This window comes from Lithobates pipiens, unplaced genomic scaffold, assembly GCF_037356315.1.
Source record: "Lithobates pipiens isolate NorthernLeopardFrog02 unplaced genomic scaffold, aLitPip1_a1.2 Scaffold_16, whole genome shotgun sequence".
Taxonomy (NCBI): Eukaryota; Metazoa; Chordata; class Amphibia; order Anura; family Ranidae; genus Lithobates; species Lithobates pipiens.
In genome coordinates this window covers 2483449-2504716 of record NW_027507748.1, presented here as the reverse complement: position 1 = coordinate 2504716, position 21268 = coordinate 2483449, and the positions used below count along the sequence as shown (strand labels likewise).

At 45.9% G+C, this 21268-nt stretch overlaps 1 protein-coding gene across 2 annotated transcripts in view; it reads left to right on the top strand.

Moving 5' to 3' along the window:
- Positions 1-14355, top strand: part of CASQ2 (calsequestrin 2) — a 109812-nt gene extending 95457 nt beyond the window's left edge. For both annotated transcript variants that reach the window (XM_077479476.1, XM_077479477.1), the window contains exons 10-11: positions 4790-4864; positions 13871-14355. In XM_077479476.1, coding sequence (XP_077335602.1) covers positions 4790-4864; positions 13871-14113 — 318 coding nt within the window. In that variant the 3' untranslated portion in view covers positions 14114-14355. The remainder of the gene's footprint in view (positions 1-4789; positions 4865-13870) is intronic.
- Positions 14356-21268: the final 6913 nt, after the last annotated feature.

The following is a 21268-nucleotide window of genomic DNA, read 5'->3' as shown; positions in this document are numbered from 1 at the left end:
TCCTCCCTCCCCTCTGATGATGTCACATTGTGTCCCTCTGATAGGATCTTCTCATGGAGTGATGCCCTCCAATGTCATTATTCCTCCCTCCCTTCTGATGATGTCACATTGTGTCTCTCTGATAGGATCTTCTCATGGAGTCGTGCCCTTCAATGTCATTATTCCTCCCTCCCCTCTGATGATGTCACATCGTATCCCTCTGATAGGATCTTCTCATGGAGTCATGTCCTCCAATGTCATTATTCCTCCCTCCCCTCTGATGATGTCACATTGTGTCCCTCTGATAGGATCTTCTCATGGAGTCATGCCCTCCAATGTCATTATTCCTCCCTCCCCTCTGATGATGTCACATTGTGTCCCTCTGATAGGATCTTCTCATGGAGTCATGCTGTCCAATATCACACCATTCCTCCCTCCCACTCTGATGATGTCACATTGTGTCCCTCTGATAGGATCTTCTTATGGAGTCATGCTGTCCAATATCACACCATTCCTCCCTCCCCTCTGATGATGTCACATTGTGTCCCTCTGATAGGATCTTCTCATGGAGTCATGCTGTCCAATGTCATTATTCCTCCCTCCCCTCTGATGATGTCACATTGTGTCCCTCTGATAGGATCTTCTCATGGAGTGATGCCCTCCAATGTCATTATTCCTCCCTCCCCTCTGATGATGTCACATTGTGTCTCTCTGATAGGATCTTCTCATGGAGTCGTGCCATCCAGTGCCATTATTCCTCCCTCCCCTCTGATGATGTCACATTGTGTCTCTCTGATAGGATCTTCTCATGGAGTCGTGCCCTTCAATGTCATTATTCCTCCCTCCCCTCTGATGATGTCACATCGTATCCCTCTGATAGGATCTTCTCATGGAGTCATGTCCTCCAATGTCATTATTCCTCCCTCCCCTCTGATGATGTCACATTATGTCTCTCTGATAGGATCTTCTCATGGAGTCGTGCCCTTCAATGTCATTATTCCTCCCTCCCCTCTGATGATGTCACATCGTATCCCTCTGATAGGATCTTCTCATGGAGTCATGTCCTCCAATGTCATTATTCCTCCCTCCCCTCTGATGATGTCACATTGTGTCCCTCTGATAGGATCTTCTCATGGAGTCATGTCCTCCAATGTCATTATTCCTCCCTCCCCTCTGATGATGTCACATTGTGTCCCTCTGATAGGATCTTCTCATGGAGTCGTGCCATCCAGTGTCATTATTCCTCCCTCCCCTCTGATGATGTCACATTGTGTCTGTCTGATAGGATCTTCTCATGGAGTCATGTCCTCCAATGTCATTATTCCTCCCTCCCCTCTGATAATGTCACATTGTGTCCCTCTCATAGGATCTTCTCATGGAGTCATGCCCTCCAATGTCATTATTCCTCCCTCCCCTCTGATGATGTCACATTGTGTCTCTCTGATAGGATCTTTTCATGGAGTCGTGCCCTTCAATGTCATTATTCCTCCCTCCCCTCTGATGATGTCACATCGTATCCCTCTGATAGGATCTTCTCATGGAGTCATGTCCTCCAATGTCATTATTCCTCCCTCCCCTCTGATGATGTCACATTGTGTCCACCTGATAGAATCTCCTCTCCCAGTCATGTCAAGCAATGTCACGTAATCACCCTTCCTTACCTGATAAAGATTGTCCAAGGCATGTCCACCAATGTCACATGATCATCCTTCCTTACTATCTGATGATGCAACATAATGTTGCTCTGATAGGAACTCCTCTACAAGTCATATCCCTCAGGGTCATGTGATCACCTTTCCTTAGCCTCTGGTGATGTCATATTATGTTCACCTGATAGCACCTCCTCTACAATTCATCTAAACCAATGTCACTTGGTCCACCTTCCTTGCCATCTGATGATGCAACATCTTGTCGCTCTCATAGGACTTCCCCTATAAGTCGTGTCCATCACTGTCACATGATCACCTATCTGCCATCTGATGATGCAACATCATGTCCCTTTCCCTCACCGAGTCAGATTTGTTTCACGTTATCATTCTTCCCTACTCTATGGTGTCATAATGGGTCCTATTTATAGGATTTCCTCTCCAAGTCATGTCCCACTGTTACCCGATCCACCAATGTCCCATCACTGCTCCCTACCATCTGGCTAATGCCAAATCATGAAATCATGTTCCTCTACTATGATCTCATCTCTGAATCATACCCTGCTGTTATTCGGTCTACCATTGTCCCATCACAACTCCTTACCTTCAGAGGATGCCACATTGTGTCCCTCCCATAGGATCTCCTCTTCAAGTCATGTCCCACCATCCACAAATATCACTTTAACTCTCTCTACCCTCTGATGTCACACCATGTCCCTCTTGTAGAATCTTCTCCTGGAGTCATGCCCAATGTCCCATCACTGCTACCTACCTTCTGATGATGTCACAAACAGGTCCTCCCAATAGGATCTTCAAGTCATATGCCTCTGTCATCCCATCTTCCATTTTTCAATCACTGGTCTCTACCAACCGGATAATGTCATGTCATGTCCCTCTTATATAATCTCTTCTCCGAATCATGACCCGCTGTTACTCGGTCTACCAATGTTCCATCACAACTCCCTACTTTCTGATGATGTCATATTGTGTTCCTCCAATGGGATCTCCTGTTCATGGCATGTCCCAATAGCAAACCCATATGCCAATATCACATGACATGTGAAGGACCTAATCCACAGTCACTTCAGCCACCCGTTAACCATAATATCTCACCCCTCCAAATCCCCCCACAAATGACATGACAAGATTTTTGGATTAAATGGCCTTGATGGCCTTTTATTAACAATTACTTTGAGATTAAATAAACAACATTTTAAATAACTCCAACTTTTATGTACTTTTGGGGTCTTTGAGGGGAACACACCCCACTGGTCACTGCGACAAACTTCTTTTTACTTTAGGCCTCCAGTAGCAAGTCCCCGGACCCGGAGACGGTACTCAACTTTCGCAGTGACCTAACTTTTACCTCTTCCAGGTTAACCCCCTGTTAACCAGAAGGTACCTGATAACCCCATCCACAGATGGGTACCATCCATGTTAAACCCATACCACAGATGGGTACCAACCATGTTAACCCCCATACCACAGATGGGTACCAACCATTTTAACCCCCATACCACAGATGTGTACCAACCATTTTAACCCCCATACCACAGATGTGTACCAACCATTTTAACCCCCATACCACGAATGGGTACCAACCATGTTATATATGCATATAACATCCATATTCTCCTCCTTAAAAGATCCAACCACTGCCATGGGCTGTCCTTACAGCCCCTATTATAATTAACCATACTCGGGAGGGTGGGTGGGAATCTTTTCCTCCGCCGCCCACTACTGACGTCACTCCCCCTCCTTCCTACTAGTTTTCTAACCCGAGCGCCTCCCCTGCTCCGGCCACTCCCCTTTTCTTAAAGGAGACAAATTATTTTTTCCTACAAGCATGACTGTGCTGTCCACACCTGTCATGCCGTCCCTACGCTAATCCTTTTCTCTCCTTCTGCTCCGGGACTCTCTTTACTCCTCTCTACCCCCTGATGATGTCACATCGTGTCCCTCCTGTAGAATCTTCTCTTGGATTCATGCCCACAGATGTCCCATCACAGCTCCCTACCTTCTGATGAAGTCACTTCATTTCCCTCTTATATGATCTCCTCTCTGTGTCATGACCACCAATATCACATTGACCATCTCTGCTCTCCAATGGTGTCATATTGTGTCCCTCTGATAGGATCTTCTCATGGAGTCATGCCATCCAATGTCATTATTCCTCCCTCCCCTCTGATGATGTCACATCGTGTCCCTCTGATAGGATCTTCTCATGGAGTCATTTCATCCAATGTCATTATTCCTCCCTCCCCTCTGATGATGTCACATTGTATCCCTCTCATAGGATCCTCTCATAGGATCTTCTCATGGAGTCATGCCATCCAATGGTATCATATTGTGTCCCTCTAATAGGATCTTCTCATGGAGTCATGCTGTCCAATGTCCCACCATTCCTCCCTCCCACTCTGAGATGTTACATTGTGTCCCTCTGATAGGATCTTCTCATGGAGTCATGCCATCCAATGTCATTATTCCTCCCTCCCCTCTGATGATGTCACAATGGGGTTTATTTACTAAAGATGGAAAGCAAAATCAGGCTCACTTCTACACCGACAACCAATTAGTGTCCCGGTTTTGTTGCCAAAGCTTAATTGAACAAGCTGAGGTTAGCTGATTGGCTGATTGGCTACCATGTACAGCTGCACCAGATCCTGAGTGCTCCAGTTTTAGTAAATCTACCCCACTGTGACCCCGTATATGATCGGGGGTCCACCAATGTCATATTACCCCTCCCTACCCTTAATGATGTCACTGTTGTGTGACAATGAAAAGTCTATAGCTCAGTAACTATCTTTTTTGTTACCAATGAGTTTATTATTATCTCACGGTGTCCTTTTCCTGTATGATGTCACACTGATTATATGATGTCATATAATCACTCCTCTGTAACAATTGGGATTGTCTGAAGAGTTCATGTTAGGGCTTTCTTTGCCATCTGATGATAAATCCTGTGCCTGTATAATGTGATAGCCATGCTTCAACTAATCCATGAAGTTGTGATGTCAGCTTAGTGATGTCATAATGCCAGTTCTCTCTTTGCAGTTTCCTGAGGTCATATTATCAGTCTTCCTATTGTTGGGTGATGTAATGCTATGCTTCTACTGTGTGATGATGTCATATAATGATGATGTCACCTCTGATTCTATCTACAGTTGGTGACATATTGGGAGAGAACTTTCCGCATTGACCTGTTCAGGCCTCAGATCGGAGTTGTCAATGTAACCGATGTAAGTATCAGACCTTTTATTTATCCACAAGAAATGTGCGGCACATAACCGATTCTTATATAAATGATGAATCTCTGATAAACACCCTTCCAATAGTTCATATTATCCAATGTGCTGAATGGTGGACATAGAATGTCTGTATGACCCAAATCCCTCCGTTCATGATATACACACAATTTCCATAACATGTTTTCTAAGCAATTTCACGCTTTAAATTCTAGAGGAAAACCTGTGCTTGCAACATTGCATTTCTGTTCTAACGTCCGATACAATCTCTCTGACCACTCCCACTATTCCAGGCATTGTCTGTGCTCCGGACACTGGTTGTAAACTAGACATGGTCAGCGGCAGTGATCAGAATACTAGTAGTAGATCAGACATGTCCATGGCTCAGGATACTTGTAGTAAACTAGACATGGTCAGCGGCAGTGATCAGAATACTTGTAGTAAACCAGACATGTCCATTGGGCAGGATACTTATAGTAGACTAGACATGGTCAGCAGCAGTGCTCAGAATACTTGTAGTAGATCAGACATGTCCATGGCTCAGGATACTTGTAGTAAACTAGACATGGTCAGCGGCAGTGATCAGAATACTTGTAGTAGATCAGATATGTCCATGGCTCAGGATATTTGTAGTAAACCAGACATGTCCATTGGGCAGGATACTTATAGTAGACCAGACATGGTCAGCAGCAGCGCTCAGTATACTTGTAGTAGATCATACATGTCCATGGCTCAGGATACTTATAGTAGACCAGACATGGTCAGCGGCAGTACTCAGTATACTTGTAGTAGATCAGACATGTCCATGGCTCAGGATACTTGTAGTAAACCAGATATGTCCATTGGGCAGGATACTTATAGTAGACCAGACATGGTCAGCGGCAGTGCTCAGAATACTTGTAGTAGATCAGACATGTCCATGGCTCAGGATACTTGTAGTAAACCAGACATGTCCATTGGGCAGGATACTTATAGTACACTAGACATGGTCAGTGGCAGTGCTCAGTATACTTGTAGTAGATCATACATGTCCATGGTTCAAGATACTTATAGTAGACCAGACATGGTCAGCGGCAGTGCTCAGTATACTTGTAGTAGATCATACATGTCCATGGCTCAGGATACTTATAGTAGACCAGACATGGTCAGCGGCAGTGCTCAGTATACTTTTAGTAGATCAGATATGTCCATGGCTCAGTATACTTGTAGTAAACCAGACATGTCCATTGGGCAGGATACTTATAGTAGACCAGACATGGTCAGCAGCAGTGCTCAGAATACTTGTAGTAGATCAGACATGTCAATGGCTCAGGATACTTGTAGTAAACTAGACATGGTCAGCGGCAGTGATCAGAATACTTGTAGTAAATCAGATATGTCCATGGCTCAGGATACTTGTAGTAAACCAGACATGTCCATTGGGCAGGATACTTATAGTAGACCAGACATGGTCAGCAGCAGCGCTCAGTATACTTGTAGTAGATCATACATGTCCATGGCTCAGGATACTTATAGTAGACCAGACATGGTCAGCGGCAGTACTCAGTATACTTGTAGTAGATCAGACATGTCCATGGCTCAGGATACTTGTAGTAAACCAGACATGTCCATTGGGCAGGATACTTATAGTAGACCAGACATGCTCAGCGGCAGTGCTCAGAATACTTGTAGTAGATCAGACATGTCCATGGCTCAGGATACTTGTAGTAAACCAGACATGTCCATTGGGCAGGATACTTATAGTAGACTAGACATGGTCAGTGGCAGTGCTCAGTATACTTGTAGTAGATCATACATGTCCATGGTTCAAGATACTTATAGTAGACCAGACATGGTCAGCGGCAATGCTCAGTATACTTGTAGTAGATCATACATGTCCATGGTTCAAGATACTTATAGTAGACCAGACATGGTCAGCGGCAGTGCTCAGTATACTTGTAGTAGATCATACATGTCCATGGCTCAGGATACTTATAGTAGACCAGACATGGTCAGCGGCAGTGCTCAGTATACTTTTAGTAGATCAGATATGTCCATGGCTCAGTATACTTGTAGTAAACCAGACATGTCCATTGGGCAAGATACTTATAGTAGACCAGACATGGTCAGCAGCAGTGCTCAGAATACTTGTAGTAGATCAGACATGTCCATGGCTCAGGATACTTGTAGTAAACTAGACATGGTCAGCGGCAGTGATCAGAATACTTGTAGTAAATCAGATATGTCCATGGCTCAGGATACTTGTAGTAAACCAGACATGTCCATTGGGCAGGATACTTATAGTAGACCAGACATGGTCAGCAGCAGCGCTCAGTATACTTGTAGTAGATCATACATGTCCATGGCTCAGGATACTTATAGTAGACCAGACATGGTCAGCGGCAGTACTCAGTATACTTGTAGTAGATCAGACATGTCCATGGCTCAGGATACTTGTAGTAAACCAGACATGTCCATTGGGCAGGATACTTATAGTAGACCAGACATGGTCAGCGGCAGTGCTCAGAATACTTGTAGTAGATCAGACATGTCCATGGCTCAGGATACTTGTAGTAAACCAGACATGTCCATTGGGCAGGATACTTATAGTAGACTAGACATGGTCAGTGGCAGTGCTCAGTATACTTGTAGTAGATCATACATGTCCATGGTTCAAGATACTTATAGTAGACCAGACATGGTCAGCGGCAATGCTCAGTATACTTGTAGTAGATCATACATGTCCATGGTTCAAGATACTTATAGTAGACCAGACATGGTCAGCGGCAGTGCTCAGTATACTTGTAGTAGATCATACATGTCCATGGCTCAGGATACTTATAGTAGACCAGACATGGTCAGCGGCAGTGCTCAGTATACTTTTAGTAGATCAGATATGTCCATGGCTCAGTATACTTGTAGTAAACCAGACATGTCCATTGGGCAGGATACTTATAGTAGACCAGACATGGTCAGCAGCAGTGCTCAGAATACTTGTAGTAGATCAGACATGTCCATGGCTCAGGATACTTGTAGTAAACTAGACATGGTCAGCGGCAGTGATCAGAATACTTGTAGTAAATCAGATATGTCCATGGCTCAGGATACTTGTAGTAAACCAGACATGTCCATTGGGCAGGATACTTATAGTAGACCAGACATGGTCAGCAGCAGCGCTCAGTATACTTGTAGTAGATCATACATGTCCATGGCTCAGGATACTTATAGTAGACCAGACATGGTCAGCGGCAGTACTCAGTATACTTGTAGTAGATCAGACATGTCCATGGCTCAGGATACTTGTAGTAAACCAGATATGTCCATTGGGCAGGATACTTATAGTAGACCAGACATGGTCAGCGGCAGTGCTCAGAATACTTGTAGTAGATCAGACATGTCCATGGCTCAGGATACTTGTAGTAAACCAGACATGTCCATTGGGCAGGATACTTATAGTAGACTAGACATGGTCAGTGGCAGTGCTCAGTATACTTGTAGTAGATCATACATGTCCATGGTTCAAGATACTTATAGTAGACCAGACATGGTCAGCGGCAGTGCTCAGTATACTTGTAGTAGATCATACATGTCCATGGCTCAGGATACTTATAGTAGACCAGACATGGTCAGCGGCAGTGCTCAGTATACTTTTAGTAGATCAGATATGTCCATGGCTCAGTATACTTGTAGTAGATCAGACATGTCCATGGCTCAGGATACTTGTAGTAAACTAGACATGTCCATGGCTCAGGATACTTGTAGTAAACCAGACATGTCCATTGGGCAGGATACTTATAGTAGACCAGACATGGTCAGCAGCAGCGCTCAGTATACTTATAGTAGATCATACATGTCAATGGCTCAGGATACTTATAGTAGACCAGACATGGTCAGCGGCAGTACTCAGTATACTTGTAGTAGATCAGACATGTCCATGGCTCAGGATACTTGTAGTAAACCAGACATGTCCATTGGGCAGGATACTTATAGTAGACCAGACATGGTCAGCAGCAGCGCTCAGTATACTTATAGTAGATCATACATGTCAATGGCTCAGGATACTTATAGTAGACCAGACATGGTCAGCGGCAGTACTCAGTATACTTGTAGTAGATCAGACATGTCCATGGCTCAGGATACTTGTAGTAAACCAGACATGTCCATTGGGCAGGATACTTATAGTAGACCAGACATGCTCAGCGGCAGTGCTCAGAATACTTGTAGTAGATCAGACATGTCCATGGCTCAGGATACTTGTAGTAAACCAGACATGTCCATTGGGCAGGATACTTATAGTAGACCAGACATGGTCAGCAGCAGTGCTCAGAATACTTGTAGTAGATCATACATGTCCATGGCTCAGGATACTTATAGTAGACCAGACATGGTCAGCGGCAGTGCTCAGTATACTTGTAGTAGATCAGATATGTCCATGGCTCAGTATACTTGTAGTAAACCAGACATGTCCATTGGGCAGGATACTTATAGTAGACCAGACATGGTCAGCAGCAGCGCTCAGAATACTTGTAGTAGATCAGACATGTCCATGGCTCAGGATACTTATAGTAGACCAGACATGGTCAGCGGCAGTGCTCAGAATACTTGTAGTAGATCAGATATGTCCATGGCTCAGGATACTTGTAGTAAACCAGACATGTCCATTGGGCAGGATACTTATAGTAGACCAGACATGGTCAGCAGCAGCGCTCAGTATACTTGTAGTAGATCATACATGTCCATGGCTCAGGATACTTATAGTAGACCAGACATGGTCAGCGGCAGTGCTCAGAATACTTGTAGTAAATCAGATATGTCCATGGCTCAGGATACTTGTAGTAAACCAGACATGTCCATTGGGCAGGATACTTATAGTAGACCAGACATGGTCAGCGGCAGTGCTCAGAATACTTGTAGTAGATCATACATGTCCATGGCTCAGGATACTTATAGTAGACCAGACATGGTCAGCGGCAGTACTCAGTATACTTGTAGTAGATCAGACATTAGGAGTCTGATGGGTTTATAGCTCCATAGAGCAATTGTACTGACACGCCACGCCTCTCTGAGGAAGTTCTCAAGGTTGAAACGCGTCAGTGTTCTATTTCAAGTGCAAGCTGGCTCTCGGGTGAGACCGGACTGATTCCAGATTCTGATGACACCTCACTGAGATACAGTCTGTGCCGCTTCACTTGCCCGAGGAGTGTTCCCGTGTTTGGATTCCTTTGCACTGGGTTATTTTCATTCCTTCCTCTGGAGCACAACGGATATTGTTGTAGGTGATAAATCCAGACTCCAGGGTGAGCAGCACTGCCTAAAAGTCTGCAGCCCTCCAATTAAAGTGCTTATGCTTGTGGATGTGGATATCTGTGAAAATGTGTTACAGCTCAATGTGTTGCCCATGGATGTGGAGGCACCATTTGTGGCCCCTTTGATAGAAGCCAATACTTTCTATATACCTGGAGACTCTGCATGTCATTCGTGGATCCACATAAGAAATACATTCATCATTTCTGTGGGATTATAGATGTGTGGATGGTCCACTTGATGACTAATACAAGTTCATCATGTATAGATTATATGTTTTGTCCCGGAGCCATGCAAGGGTCTTATTGACTTCAGTATTCAGCCTGCGTTATGCCTAGTTTATATATCATATATGTGTTTATTTATGTATATAGATATAGATATGAATATTCAATACGGTTATAGATGGGATGTAGGGTCCAGTTTATATATTATGCATAGATTTATAAATCTGTTCTATACTGTATGTTTCTTTATGTATGAAGTATTGAAAGCAAACAGCCAACATGAGGGATGTATCCATTTAGATATATTCAATACCATCAGCAGTCTTCATTTCTGTGCTCAGAATATTGTAGTAGACCGAACATGGTCAGTGCTCAAGATACTTGTAGAAGACCGGGCATGCTTGGTGCTCAGGATATATTTAGAAGACCAGACACACTTGGTGCTCAGCATTCTTGTAGTAGACTGCATAAGGTCTGTGCGCTTGATACTTGTAGTAGACCAGACATAGTTCATGCTCAGGATATTTTCAGTAGATTGTACATGATCATTGCTCATGGGTTGTGCTTAGGATACTTGTAGTATACCATACATAATCAGTCCTCAAGATACTTGTAGTAGAGCATGCATGGTTATTGCTCAGGATGCTTGTAGTAAACAGGACATGAAAGGTGCTCAGGATATGTGTAGACCAGTACATGGCTGGTGCTCAGGATACTTGTAGTAAACATAACATGGTCAGTCTTCAGGATACATTTAGTTAACCTGGACATCGTTGGTGCCCAGGATATTTGTAGTAGACCAGTACATGGCTGGTGCTCAGGATACTTGTAGTAAACCAGATATGGTTGGTGCTCAGGATACTTGTAGTATACTTGGACATGGTCTGTGCTCAGGATACTTGTAGTATACTTGGACATGGTCTGTGCTCAGGATACTTGTAGTAAACCGGATATAGGTGGTGCTCAGGATACTTGTAGTAAACCAGATATGGTTGGTGCTCAGGATACTTGTAGTAAACTGTCAATTATTGGTGCTCAGGATAGTTGTAGTATACTTGGACATGGTCTGTGCTCAGGATACTTGTAGTAAACCGGATATAGGTGGTGCTCAGGATACTTGTAGTAAACCGGATATGGTTGGTGCTCAGGATACTTGTAGTAAACTTTCAATTATTGGTGCTCAGGATACTTGTAGTAAACTGTCAATTATTGGTGCTCAGGATACTTGTAGTAAACCTGACATGGTCAGTCTTTAGGATACTTGTAGTTGACCCGGACATGGTCGGTGCTCTGGACTTGTAGTAAACCTAGCATAGTCAGTCCTCAGGATACTTGTAGATGACCCGGACATGGTCGGTGCTCTGGACTTGTAGTAAACCTAGCATAGTCAGTCCTCAGGATACTTGTAGATGACCTGGACATCGTTGGTGCTCAGGATATTTGTACATTCTTTTATGGTGATGGGGCATTTTAAAGCTGAATTCCAGGTCTGTTTCTTTATCGAAGTTACACATAAGTATTAAGTATGAACCATGCCTGGCTCACCCCTGTGGAGTATCACTGTACTAGATAGAAATCGGGCAGCCTCAGGACAGTTGTACATCAGCGAGAACAGGGACAACCACAGGAAAGTATTGGCCACTTCTTCCAATCTGTGGGTCACAGCGACCCGGGAAGAGCCTGAGTTGGGTGCTGCTGCTGTATGTGAGCCAAGCTCATCAGACCCAAAAGTGCACCGCTGCCAGTGTACGCTGTTACTGGGACTGCCCCTAAAATTCTAGTATTCCATACCATCATGTACAGCTTTAAGGTGTACTTCAAGCATGTTCTTTTAAAGGTTTGTGTATTTTCAATTTTATTCTCAAAGCCGCGTGAACATACCGTCTCTCCATTTTTCACATTTTTTTTCTCATTGCTTCATGTCCCCATGGCTGTGCCTTTTTTGACTGTAGTTTCCCTTCAAGCCCTAGAAATGGCTAGAATTTAACCACACGATGGCCCCCTACAGACATCAATGGGATTCACCTGTAAGTTTCATTGCTATACGTCCCCATGGCCGTGCCCAGCTCACTATGTCTTTTTTGACAGTAGTTTGCCTTCAAACCCCAAAAATGGCAGAATTTAACACGTGATTCCCCCCCCATAGACATCAATGGGATTCACTTTTAAGTTTCATTGGTACATGTCCCCATGGCCTTGCCCAGCTCACAATATTTTTTTTTGACAGTAGTTTGCCTTTAAACTCAAAAAATGGCCAGAATGTAACCACATGATGTCCCGCCTATAGACTTCAATGGGATTCACCTATCATTTTCATTGATAATGGTCCCCATGGCCGTGCCCAGATCACCATGTCGTTTTTTTACAGTAGTTTGCCTTCAAACCCCAAAATTGGCCAAAATTTAATCACACAATTTCCCCCTTAGATGTCAATGGGATTCTCCTATAAATGTCATAGGTACATGACCCCATGCGCCATGCCCATCTCCCTTTGTCTTTTTGACCATACTTTTCCATCAATTCCCAAAAATGGCCAGAATTTAACCACATGATGTCCCTCCCCCCCCCCATAGACATCAATGGAATTCACTTTTAAGTTTCTTTGGTACATGTCCCCATGGCCATGCCCAGTTCACCATATTTTTTTTTTGACAGTAGTTTGCCTTTAAACTCAAAAAATTTCCAGAATGTAACCACATGATGTCCCTCCTATAGACTTCAATGGGATTCACCTATCATTTTCATTGATACAGGTCCCCATGGCCGTGCCCAGCTCACCATGTCGTTTTTTTACAGTAGTTTGCCTTCAAACCCCAAAATTGGCCAGAATTTAATCACACAATTACCCCCTTAGATGTCAATGGGACTCTCCTATAAATGTAATGGTTGTCCCCATGGGCCATGCCCATCTCACTTTGCCTTTTTGACCATACTTTTTCATCAATTCCCAAAAATGGCCAGAATTTAACCACATGATGACCCTCCCCCCCCATAGACATCAATGGGATTCACCTGTAGGTTTCTTTGGTACATGTCGCCATGGCCATGCCCAGCTCACCATATATTTTTTTTACAGTAGTTTGCCTTTAAACTCAAAAAAATGGCCAGAATGTAACCACATGATGTCCCGCCTATAGACTTCAATGGGATTCACCTATAATTTTCATTGGTGCATGTCCCCATCTCACTTAGTCTTTTTGACCATACTTTTCCATCAATTCCCAAAAATGGCCAGAATTTAACCACATGATGACCCCCCCCTATAGACATCAATGGGATTCACCTGTAGGTTTCTTTGGTACATGTCCCCATCGCCATGCCCAGCCCCCCCCCATACCTTTTTTGACAGTAGTTTGCCATTTAGCCCAAAAAATAATCAAATATCCCTGAATTATGAACAAGAGTCACCAAACCCTTGGAGAATTGAACCTTAGCAGATTCACCCTTTATTGGAAAGTGTGTCCCTGACAATTTTCTTCTTCTTATGTAGGCGGATAGTGTGTGGATGGAAATGGAAGATGCAGAGGACCTTCCATCACCAGCTGAACTCGAGCAGTGGATTGAAGACGTGTTATCTGGCAAGATCAACACCGAGGATGATGACGATGATGATGATGACGATGATGACGACGATGATGACGATGATGACGATGATGATGACGACGACAATGATGACGATGATGACGATGATGATGATGACGATGATGATGATGATGATGATGACGATAAGTAAGATCTCATCCTGGTAGATCCTATAGTATTTCATACAAGGACTTGATGTTGAGTAGCCATGGACTATCTCTATCCAGGTGCCGTTTTCTATTGAGGATTATATTTACTATAATACCAACCAATGAATCCCAACTGGAAGCCGAACCAAGGGTAGAACAATACTTTTTATTCTTTTATGTTTATTTTCTTGGCATTTCCAGGAAATGATATAAATAATTCAATAAAGAAGTGGTGGAAATGTAATGTCATTGAGTCTGCACATTATTTATTGGGGGAGGGGGACAACATGTTTCAAGAGGAGAACCACCCGCAAATGGTTGCATGATTTCAACTGTTATCGCTGAAGTAGAAGACATGGTAAAGAGAATTTCATGCTTCATCGGACAGGCCAAAGTTCCACGATGTTACTACTACAATATCCACAAGGTGGGAGAGATGTCAGGTGAGACCTCTCTACATGAACCCACCTCACTGCAGTGCTGGGACAAGGCCATTTGGTGCCCAGGGCGAAGATGGCTAACTGCGCCCCCCCCCCTTTTTTTTTTAAGAACAAATCAATGTCGTTTCAAAACAAGAATATACTTAAAACATTACAAATTCCATTAGAATCAGAGTTCACTCACACATTTTAAAGGGGTTGTAAAGGTTCATTTTTTATTTTCGAAATAGGTTCCTTTAGGCTAGTGTATTGTTGGTTTATTTACCTTTTCCTTCAATTTCCCTTCTAAATGTTTTTTTTCTTTGTCTGAATTTTTCACTTCCTGTTCCTCCTCAGTAAGCTGTTCTGGCCGACCAGACACGGCTCGGATGATGGTGTGAAGTTTACTGAGGAGAAACAGGAAGTGAGAAGTTCAAAGAAAAAAAACATTTAGAAGGGAAATCGAAGGAAAAGGTAAATGAACCAACAATGCACTAGCTTAAAGGAACCAATTTAGAAAATAAAAAACAAACCTTTACAACTCCTTTAATTATACAGGATGTATTTTAATTGGGGGCACTTTTGAAATAATAAGGCAAACATTTTTGCTCTTTTTTTGTTTATAGCGTAAAAAACAAACAAAAAAACGCAGAGGTGATGAAATGCCACCAAAATGAAGCTCTATTTGTGGGGGGGGGGGAAAGGACATGAGTTGTATTTGGGTACAGCGTCGCACGACCACGCAAATTGCCAGTTAAAGTGGCGCGGTATCGCAAATATAATGGCCTGATCATTAAAGGGGTAAAACCTTCTGGAGCTGAAGTGGTTAACACATACAAAGACAAACCCTCTATTACTAATAACTGGTGTGATGTGGGAAACGCAGCGATTCCTGTGCGGGTTCCTGCATTGCACCTAAATTGCCAGCAGTTCACACTGACATCTGCCAACTGCTGCGGGTGTCAATGTGAAAGTAAGGACGCCCCCCCGGATTGGTCTGCATAGCGCAGTGTGTACTGTCAAATGGTACAGGAATCGCATGGCAGGGGTGTGAGCACCTACGCCATCCGATTCCAGTGCAGACCGAAAAAAAAAAAAAGAAAGACTCCTGCACCGTTTTGGTCCAAATGTGATGCAAATTCAGCCATATAAACTTTATGGCTGAATTTGCATCGCAAAGACATTGCATGTGATCTGCACAGCAATGCAAATCGCAATGTGATGTCTATCATCGCAATAGTGTGAACCCGGACTAAAGCAGGCAGAGAAGGGGTGATATCATGTCTACTAAGCACCTGCAATACGGCAGATTACACTTTACTTGTAGCGCCCCCACCCCTTACAATATGAATTTGTGTGTTTGGGAAAAGGGGAACTGGGTCTGATGAGTGAACTAGAAGCCCTTTTAGGCCCCTTTCACACTGGGGGCGGTGCGGGCGTTGGCGGTAAATCGCTGATATTTTTAGCGGCGCTTTACCTTTGCTTTAGCGGCGGTATGCGGCCGATAGCGGGATGGTTTTAACCCCTGCTAGTGTCCGAAAAAGGGTTAAAAATGCTTTGCCGGCGGTATAGCCGCGCTGCCCCATTGATTTCAATAGGTAGGAGTGATTTAGGAGCGGTGAGTACACGGCTCCTTTCACCGCTCCAAAGATGCGGCTAGCAGGGCTTTTTGTCACCGTCCTGCCAGCGCACCGCTCCGGTGTGAATGCCCTCCGGCTTTCACACTGGAGTGAAAGGGGGCGCTATTTTTCAGGTGCTACTTTTAGCGCTGTAGCGCCTGAAAACCGCCCCCAGCGTGAAAGGGGCCTTACTGCCGACCTCTTCCCGAGAATGCCAGTCAGTCTAGTATGTCAGGAAAGTCTGCCAAGATCCACATGCCCCGATCCGTATACCGCCACTGTATCACAACAATGCAGTCAGCATAAAAACCAGGCAACTAGCATTTTCAGATAAAAATCAGCAATGCCAACCTCCCTGTTTCATGTTGGGTTTCCTTGTAACCTGGATATTGTTACTTTAATTAGGAATAAAAGAGGAATATTTGTTGAGATGAAGAAGCTCTCCAGGAATAGTGTATTTCCTTATCTCTGAGTAATACATACCTGTCAGACCCCCTCCATGCAGTTCACCCCCCCCCCTCCCCCACAATACATGCTATCAGTCTTTTTGAAGCAATCTCTCCTCTGCTGCAATACCATCACCCACCTCATATTCAGCTGTAGGACTCTTTCCTCCCTCCCCAACAGAGGGCAGTGGCTCAGCTCAGGTCCTCCATGCTGCTATCAACTTCTAGGAATGCTGCCATTCGGTTCTGTGCCGCTTTGTCCCTCCATAGGACACATAGAGGCTGACTGTAAAGGTGAGCAGGAGCCTGACAGGCAGGGAGGGGGCGCGGGGGGCAGTGATTGCACACACAGAGGCTGTCTGTAGAGGTGAGCAGGAACCTGACAGGCAGGGAGGGGGAGCGGGCAGTGATTGCACACACAGAGGCTGACTGTAGAGGTGAGCAGGAACCTGACATGCAGGGAGGGGGTGCGGGCAGTGATTGCACACACATAGGCTGACTGTAGAGGTGAGCAGGAGCCTGACATGCAGGGAGGGGGAGCGGGCAGTGATTGCACACACATAGGCTGTCTGTAGAGGTGAGCAGGAACCTGACAGGCAGGGAGGGGGAGCGGGCAGTGATTGCACACACAGAGGCTGACTGTAAAGGTGAGCAGGAGCCTGACATGCAGGGAGGGGGCGCGGGGGGGCAGTGATTGCACACACATAGGCTGACTGTAGAGGGGAGCAGGAACCTGACATGCAGGGAGGGGGCGCGGGCAGTGATTGCACACACATAGGCTGACTGTAGAGGTGAGCAGGAGCCTGACATGCAGGGAGGGGGAGCGGGCAGTGATTGCACACACATAGGCTGACTGTAGAGGTGAGCAGGAGCCTGACATGCAGGGAGGGGGAGCGGGCAGTGATTGCACACACATAGGCTGTCTGTAGAGGTGAGCAGGAACCTGACATGCAGGGAGGGGGCGCGGGCAGTGATTGCACACACATAGGCTGACTGTAGAGGTGAGCAGGAGCCTGACATGCAGGGAGGGGGAGCGGGCAGTGATTGCACACACATAGGCTGTCTGTAGAGGTGAGCAGGAACCTGACATGCAGGGAGGGGGCTGGGGCAGTGATTGCACACACAGAGGCTGTCTGTAGAGGTGAGCAGGAGCCTGACAGGCAGGGAGGGGGAGCGGGCAGTGATTGCACACACAGAGGCTGACTGTAAAGGTGAGCAGGAGCCTGACATGCAGGGAGGGGGCGCGGGGGGCAGTGATTGCACACACATAGGCTGACTGTAGAGGGGAGCAGGAACCTGACATGCAGGGAGGGGGCGCAGGCAGTGATTGCACACACATAGGCTGTCTGTAGAGGTGAGCAGGAGCCTGACAGGCAGGGAGGGGGAGCGGGCAGTGATTGCACACACAGAGGCTGACTGTAGAGGTGAGCAGGAACCTGACATGCAGGGAGGGGGCGCGGGGGGCAGTGATTGCACACACATAGGCTGACTGTAGAGGGGAGCAGGAACCTGACATGCAGGGAGGGGGCGCAGGCAGTGATTGCACACACATAGGCTGACTGTAGAGGGGAGCAGGAGCCTGACATGCAGGGAGGGGGCGCGGGCAGTGATTGCACACACATAGGCTGACTGTAGAGGGGAGCAGGAGCCTGACATGCAGGGAGGGGGCGCGGGCAGTGATTGCACACACATAGGCTGACTGTAAAGGTGAGCAGGAGCCTGACAGGCAGGGAGGGGGCGCGGAGCAGTGATTGCACACACAGAGGCTGACTGTAGAAGTGAGCAGGAGCCTGACAGGCAGGGAGGGGGCGCGGGGCAGGGATTGCACAATACATACGTTTTGTGTTTTCCTCTTGTCATTAGCTAAAGGCTGCATTTCTCTGCTCTGGGGAAACAAACTGAAGGACGTTTTACCCCTCACTCCCCAGCGCTCTATACACAGAAGGAGATGTTCTCCTGTCCTCCTCTCTTCCGCCCCCACAGGTTTCTATTGGAGGGAAGAGAGAGCAGAGAGAGTGCCTTTAGCAGCTCTGGAGATTCCTGCTCTGCATGATAGTAATGACACTACTGTCACTTCTGTAAGTGAGGGAACTTCAGATCAGCGCAGCTCCAGTGCGCCCCTCCCCCTTCATGTAATACTGTGCCCAGGGCACCCGTCCCTTCTGCCCACCCCTTGTACCGGCCCTGCCTCACTGTGCACCTGTAGTATGGCAACAAGATCAGTCTAACTGGGGTCAGTATCCACAGGATAGAAGATCTGTAATGACAGCCCCACTGGGGTCAGTATGGACAAGATAGAAGACCAGTAATGACAGATTCACCATGGTCAATATGGGAAGGACAGAAGACCGGTAATGAAGGTCCCTATGGGGTCAGTATGGACAGGATAGAAGTACAGTAATGACAGTTCAATCAGTCAAAAAGGACAGAATAGCAAACCAATAATGGAAGTTTCCCTGTGATCATTATAGATAGAATAGAATAGGATTAGTAATGACAGTCCTATTGGGGCCATTTTGGAGAGAATAGAGAATATGAATTGGCAGTAAGATAGAAGGTCAGTAATTAAATTCTCACTACGGCAGTATGGACAGCATAGAAGACCAGTAAGGACAGTCCCATTATGGACAGTATGGACAGGATAGAAGACCAGTAAGGACAGTCCCATTGTGGACAGTATGGACAGGATAGAAGACCAGTAAGGACAGTCCCATTGTGGACAGCATAGACGGCATAGAAGACCAGTAAGGACAGTCCCATTGTGGACAGCATAGACGGCATAGAAGACCAGTAAGGACAGTCCCATTGTGGACAGTATGGACAGCATAGAAGACCAGTAAGGACAGTCCCATTGTGGGCCGCATAGACGGCATAGAAGACCAGTTAGGACAGTCCCATTGTGGACAGCATAGACGGCATAAAAGACCAGTAAGGACAGTCCCATTGTGGGCAGTATGGACAGCATAGAAGACCAGTAAGGACAGTCCCATTGTGGACAGCATAGACGGCATAGAAGACCAGTAAGGGCAGTCCCATTGTGGGCAGTATGGACAGCATAGAAGACCAGTAAGGACAGTCCCATTGTGGGCAGTATGGACAGCATAGAAGACCAGTAAGGACAGTCCCATTGTGGACAGTATGGACAGGATAGAAGACCAGTAAGGACAGTCCCATTGTGGACAGTATGGACAGGATAGAAGACCAGTAAGGACAGTCCCATTGTGGACAGCATAGACGGCATAGAAGACCAGTAAGGACAGTCCCATTGTGGGCAGTATGGACAGCATAGAAGACCAGTAAGGACAGTCCCATTGTGGACAGCATAGACGGCATAAAAGACCAGTAAGGACAGTCCCATTGTGGGCAGTATGGACAGCATAGAAGACCAGTAAGGACAGTCCCATTGTGGACAGCATAGACGGCATAGAAGACCAGTAAGGGCAGTCCCATTGTGGACAGTATGGACAGGATAGAAGACCAGTAAGGACAGTCCCATTGTGGACAGTATGGACAGGATAGAAGACCAGTAAGGACAGTCCCATTGTGGACAGCATAGACGGCATAGAAGACCAGTAAGGACAGTCCCATTGTGGGCAGCATAGACGGCATAGAAGACCAGTAAGGACAGTCCCATTGTGGACAGCATAGACGGCATAGAAGACCAGTAAGGGCAGTCCCATTGTGGGCAGTATGGACAGCATAGAAGACCAGTAAGGACAGTCCCATTGTGGACAGTATGGACAGGATAGAAGACCAGTAAGGACAGTCCCATTGTGGACAGCATAGATGGCATAAAAGACCAGTAAGGACAGTCCCATTGTGGGCAGTATGGACAGCATAGAAGACCAGTAAGGACAGTCCCATTGTGGACAGCATAGACGGCATAGAAGACCAGTAAGGATAGTCCCATTGTGGACAGTATGGACAGCATAGAAGACCAGTAAGGACAGTCCCATTGTGGGCCGCATAGACGGCATAGAAGACCAGTTAGGACAGTCCCATTGTGGACAGCATAGACGGCATAAAAGACCAGTAAGGACAGTCCCATTGTGGGCAGTATGGACAGCATAGAAGACCAGTAAGGACAGTCCCATTGTGGACAGCATAGACGGCATAGAAGACCAGTAAGGGCAGTCCCATTGTGGGCAGTATGGACAGCATAGAAGACCAGTAAGGACAGTCCCATTGTGGGCAGTATGGACAGGATAGAAGACCAGTAAGGACAGTCCCATTGTGGACAGTATGGACAGGATAGAAGACCAGTAAGGACAGTCCCATTGTGGACAGCATAGACGGCATAGAAGACCAGTAAGGACAGTCCCATTGTGGGCAGTATGGACAGCATAGAAGACCAGTAAGGACAGTCCCATTGTGGACAGCATAGACGGCATAAAAGACCAGTAAGGACAGTCCCATTGTGGGCAGTATGGACAGCATAGAAGACCAGTAAGGACAGTCCCATTGTGGACAGCATAGACGGCATAGAAGACCAGTAAGGGCAGTCCCATTGTGGACAGTATGGACAGGATAGAAGACCAGTAAGGACAGTCCCATTGTGGACAGTATGGACAGGATAGAAGACCAGTAAGGACAGTCCCATTGTGGACAGCATAGACGGCATAGAAGACCAGTAAGGACAGTCCCATTGTGGGCAGCATAGACGGCATAGAAGA